Genomic DNA, 4,177 nt, shown 5'->3' on the forward strand with positions numbered 1-4,177 from the left:
TGCTAACAATAAATTTAAATGCTCGTTAACCGAAATCAACATATTAATACCTGATCAATAAAAGAATCAATAGAATCAGGTAACTGAATAACAAGTACGATCGAGCTAACGTCCTACAAAAAAAGCAGGAAAGAAACACATTGCACTGGCTATCATGGATGATAAAACATACCATGAAATCACTCTTAAGAGTGTTGCAATGTGGTAGCAATCCCCATTTCAGTTTGAAAAAGATTGCTTGAATCGCGATTAGCGAATCACACATTGTATAAGATGGTTCCTATGGTAGTTGTATACAATAGCCTGCAAATAGTCAGAAAACTATAGCATCACAAGCAATCTACACTGCAATGCTCCAAATCATGAATCCACTAGGTTTATACCATTGTATTATTGCTAGATGCTAGTAGAATAGGTTCTCTTACGTCAATCTCGGGAAAAGTCACTTTTCAACATAATCTGAACCATGTAAAAGGTTCAGGTGTCCATCCTCAATGCGCTTTACCAAGTCCTCACCAATGTACCATGTTAAGGACCCTGCATCAAATAGCAATTCAAAGTAATCACTGGATCAGGTTTACTCCCTGTAAATTAAGAAATCTCTTTCTGCTGCGAGAGATTCTATGCACAATTGATAATTACAGGAAATAAGAAGATACAATCACGAATCCATAATTCAAGGGATTTCGGCCTGGACACATTTCAAACAAAAAATAAATTGATGATTGGTAATTAGGCATGCGCAATTGATTGAAAGTAACATGTAATTTGTACCTTGTTTGTTGGATTGTTCTTGTTCTCTTGTCGCATGCAATAAGATTGTTCCTGAAAGAACAATGACAAATCCACATATCTCAGAGGCTATGCTACCTGCACTCTGCTCAGACCAATCCTGCACAGAAAATTAAAGCAACCAAAAAGTCAAGCTTTCAACAAAAGAAGACCTTCCATATAGCACCAAATGAATCCAAGAATATGAATATGTCATGATACCTTAAACATTATCACACTAGCAATAATGGTCAGAGTTGTGAACATGACATAATATACGGGAGAGACAATTGCGGTGTTAAATGTATCCAGTGCCTGAAACATAGTTCCATAGTGCCAAAATGTTCAAGATTAGTTACAAGATCAAGGAAACTAAGATAGGCCTTAGATCTCTGATAGGAAAAGCCATATTAGGGCAGTAAAAACAACAGTATTGAAATAAGAAAACTTTAGATCAAAGACACATGCCGAAAGATTAACAGAGTACCATTTAAAAGATTTGGCTTCATACTTCTAAGAATTAATTTGAATGGGTTGTTTATTTAAGTTTGTATCAAGTGCAAGAACTCAATATTTTCATGCACAAAAATGTGAAAATTCTAAAGATTGATCTGATGCCAACTACATTTATAGTTTCTTATCAAATTATCAAGCACAACGTATCGTTTTCCACTCTCAATAATTTTACACCATAGGTTAAATGTAATTAACTAGTAAAGTGGGTCCAATTGATAATATACTTTACAGAAAATGCTATTGCCTCGCATATTTTGGCTATAATATATATAACTCCTTAAATTGCACTACTAAAACCTCTTCAGAAAAGATTTTGAAAAGATGATGAGGCATCTGCAGGTCATATATAGCATGCACATCAGCACATAGATAGTCAGTCAATCAACACAAGCTTCTACCTCAACCAATACTGAACAAAGAGAGCAGACAGCAATTTGTGGAATGCTTAAACAAATATAGAAAAAGGTGACCTTCAATACATTGATGAACAATAATATATGGTTTTGCATGAGGCTAAATTTGATAACTAAGCACTCACCTTGTTCAGGTAATTCAACTGTGTAATGATACATATGACAGTCACGGTAAGAAAAAACCAAGTTTGAGGATATGTTAATTGACTTGTTCCCTCCAATGTAAGCTTGATTGCGATCCCTATGGCTTTTGTGCTCATAACCTGAATAGTTTAGTTAGTTTGTGAATTACAATATCAATATGAAGCTTCCATCAAAGTGATTGGCGAAAACAAAAGTACCAAAAGTGAGCCAATTAACGAGCAAATTCCCAAGTAAACCAGCATATTTGTCTGTCCGTAGCGAGGTTCAAAATGCAAAATCAAGGCTAAAACTACCGAAACTGCCGCCGCCACATAAACTAGAAATACTGAAGAAAAAAAGAGAGATTATGAGAAACACCACTTTATGGACCGGAAATGAACTTATTATAAGAGTGAAAAATAAGAAAAACAAACACGGTTGAGTGGCGAGATCCCATATTTCTTGGACAGAATTTAAAGCATGCTCTTGAGGTGCATGGATGACAATGAGAACTGAACCCACAATGCAGAAGACACATCCCAAAATGCCCATCTTCTGAAGCTTTTCCTTGAGCAAGAAGTGAGCCAAAACAGCACTATATATCCAGATAGATAAAGATGGGGTTGAGTGAGTTTGAAAAGAAAGTCATACTAAGAGTGATGAGAAGTGTTGTTAATATAATACCTGACAATAATACTTAGTGCACCAAGGGGAGTAACGAGAAGTGCAGGAGCATATATATAAGCGACAAAATTTGCAACCTCCCCAATAAGCACTGTGAGGAATTAGAAAGAGTTGGTGTTAGTGAGAAAGCATAGTAAGAGTCTAACAGAGAGAGCGAGTGAGTTAGTTAGTTACTTGTAAGCATGCCAGCCCACCAAAGTGGCTGGAGTAGATAAGAATAGCCGCCAACTCCTGCGCGAGTGCCGTGGGTGGCAGCCTGCTTAAGACCCTTCTTTTTGAGGACGAAGCTTGCTCCTATGAACACACCCGATGCCACAGCAAGAACCAAACCCTTTGAGTTCTCTGCAATCCCCATCACTATCACTATCACTCTCACTCTAACGCTCTCTACACACTTCACCACTTTTTCATCATTTTTTTTTCCTCCGCGGAACCTTCCTCTCCTGCTTCGCGACAACGTACGCCTTCATTCTTGCTTCGCGGAACCTCATTTCTCTATTTCTTTACTTACGTACGCTACAATCATAAATTTATCTCAATATTTTTAAAATTAATTACAACACTATTCATATCATACCTTTCTGCCTATAAGTTTCTAATTTATGCAATTGCAGGGTTTCAAATAGCATGAACATCATTTTAAATATGAAATCTTCATATTATTCAACAAATTTGTACAAGATTGCTATGTAATATTATAGTAAAATTCAAACATCTTTTTTTTTGGAAGGCAAAACTAAAATTCAAACATGTATTAGTTCAAGAGAAAGGAATTCAAATCTCTAAGCTTATAATTTTGAATATAATACAACTTCTTTCTTTCAATTCTTAAGACTATCTTTAGAAAAAAAAAAAAAAAAAACAAAAGCATTCCCCTGAAATGGAAGACAATGAATTTTTTTTTTATCATGCACTTAGCCGTAAGACTTTCACTTCAAAACTCTTAAAATTACCAAGAGTATCCAAGCACGTCAATGTTCCAAAAGGATAAAAGAAGGAAAAAAAGTAGAGTTGTGAGTATTTGATTTACGCGTTGTGAAACAATAGATTAACACTAAAAAATATTGTATAATTTTTGCATTTTTCAATTGATTTCACGTGATAATTAAAATATAATTGCGTTCCCGAGGTTGATCCAAACAGACGGAGAGTGAGTCGTAATCCCAATGATACTCAAGTAGTAGTTAGTTTCATGTTTCGGGGAGCATACATTGTGCATTTATGCTGCACTTAGTATAATAATTTTGAAGGAAACCTCCTCATTTGACGTCTTCTGTTAAGTTTATGTACAGCTAAAGTTAGATAAATTACCCAGACCCAGAACAACTCGACTTTATTCTTAAAAAAAAAAAAAAAAACTCGATTTATAGCAGAATCCCAAACCCCTCTGGATCAAGACTTTCATGTTATACTCCGGCCCAAATGCCCCAAGAAGTCCCTAAAATTAAATTAAAAGAGAAAAGTAGAAGTGAAAAAGAGGTAGGAATGTTTACGTGTCCACTTCACTCTGAAAAAAATTCACTATCTAAACCAAATCAATTATATATTATTGTTATTTTTATTTTTATTCATATGTTATTTTTTTATAATTTATGTTATTATTTAATTGGTGTAACCATGTAATCCGGTTACACTAAAATATATTATTTACATTTTTTATGACAATATTA

At 34.7% G+C, this 4,177-nt stretch overlaps 1 protein-coding gene across 1 annotated transcript; it reads right to left on the reverse strand.

Annotated features, from left to right (window-relative positions):
* Window positions 1–2,923, reverse strand: LOC100795670 (probable magnesium transporter NIPA6). Its single transcript, XM_041014722.1, has 8 exons — window positions 2,682–2,923; window positions 2,508–2,598; window positions 2,258–2,418; window positions 2,042–2,169; window positions 1,826–1,963; window positions 994–1,086; window positions 775–892; window positions 1–537 (listed from the first exon to the last, which is right to left on the reverse strand). The coding sequence occupies exons 1-8, from the start codon at window positions 2,860–2,862 to the stop codon at window positions 443–445; spliced, it is 1,005 nt and encodes a 334-aa protein (XP_040870656.1). The 5' UTR covers window positions 2,863–2,923; the 3' UTR covers window positions 1–442.
* Between the last annotated feature and the right edge of the window lie 1,254 nt (window positions 2,924–4,177).

This window comes from Glycine max, chromosome 4 (genome assembly GCF_000004515.6).
Source record: "Glycine max cultivar Williams 82 chromosome 4, Glycine_max_v4.0, whole genome shotgun sequence".
In the NCBI taxonomy this organism is placed as follows: domain Eukaryota; kingdom Viridiplantae; phylum Streptophyta; class Magnoliopsida; order Fabales; family Fabaceae; genus Glycine; species Glycine max.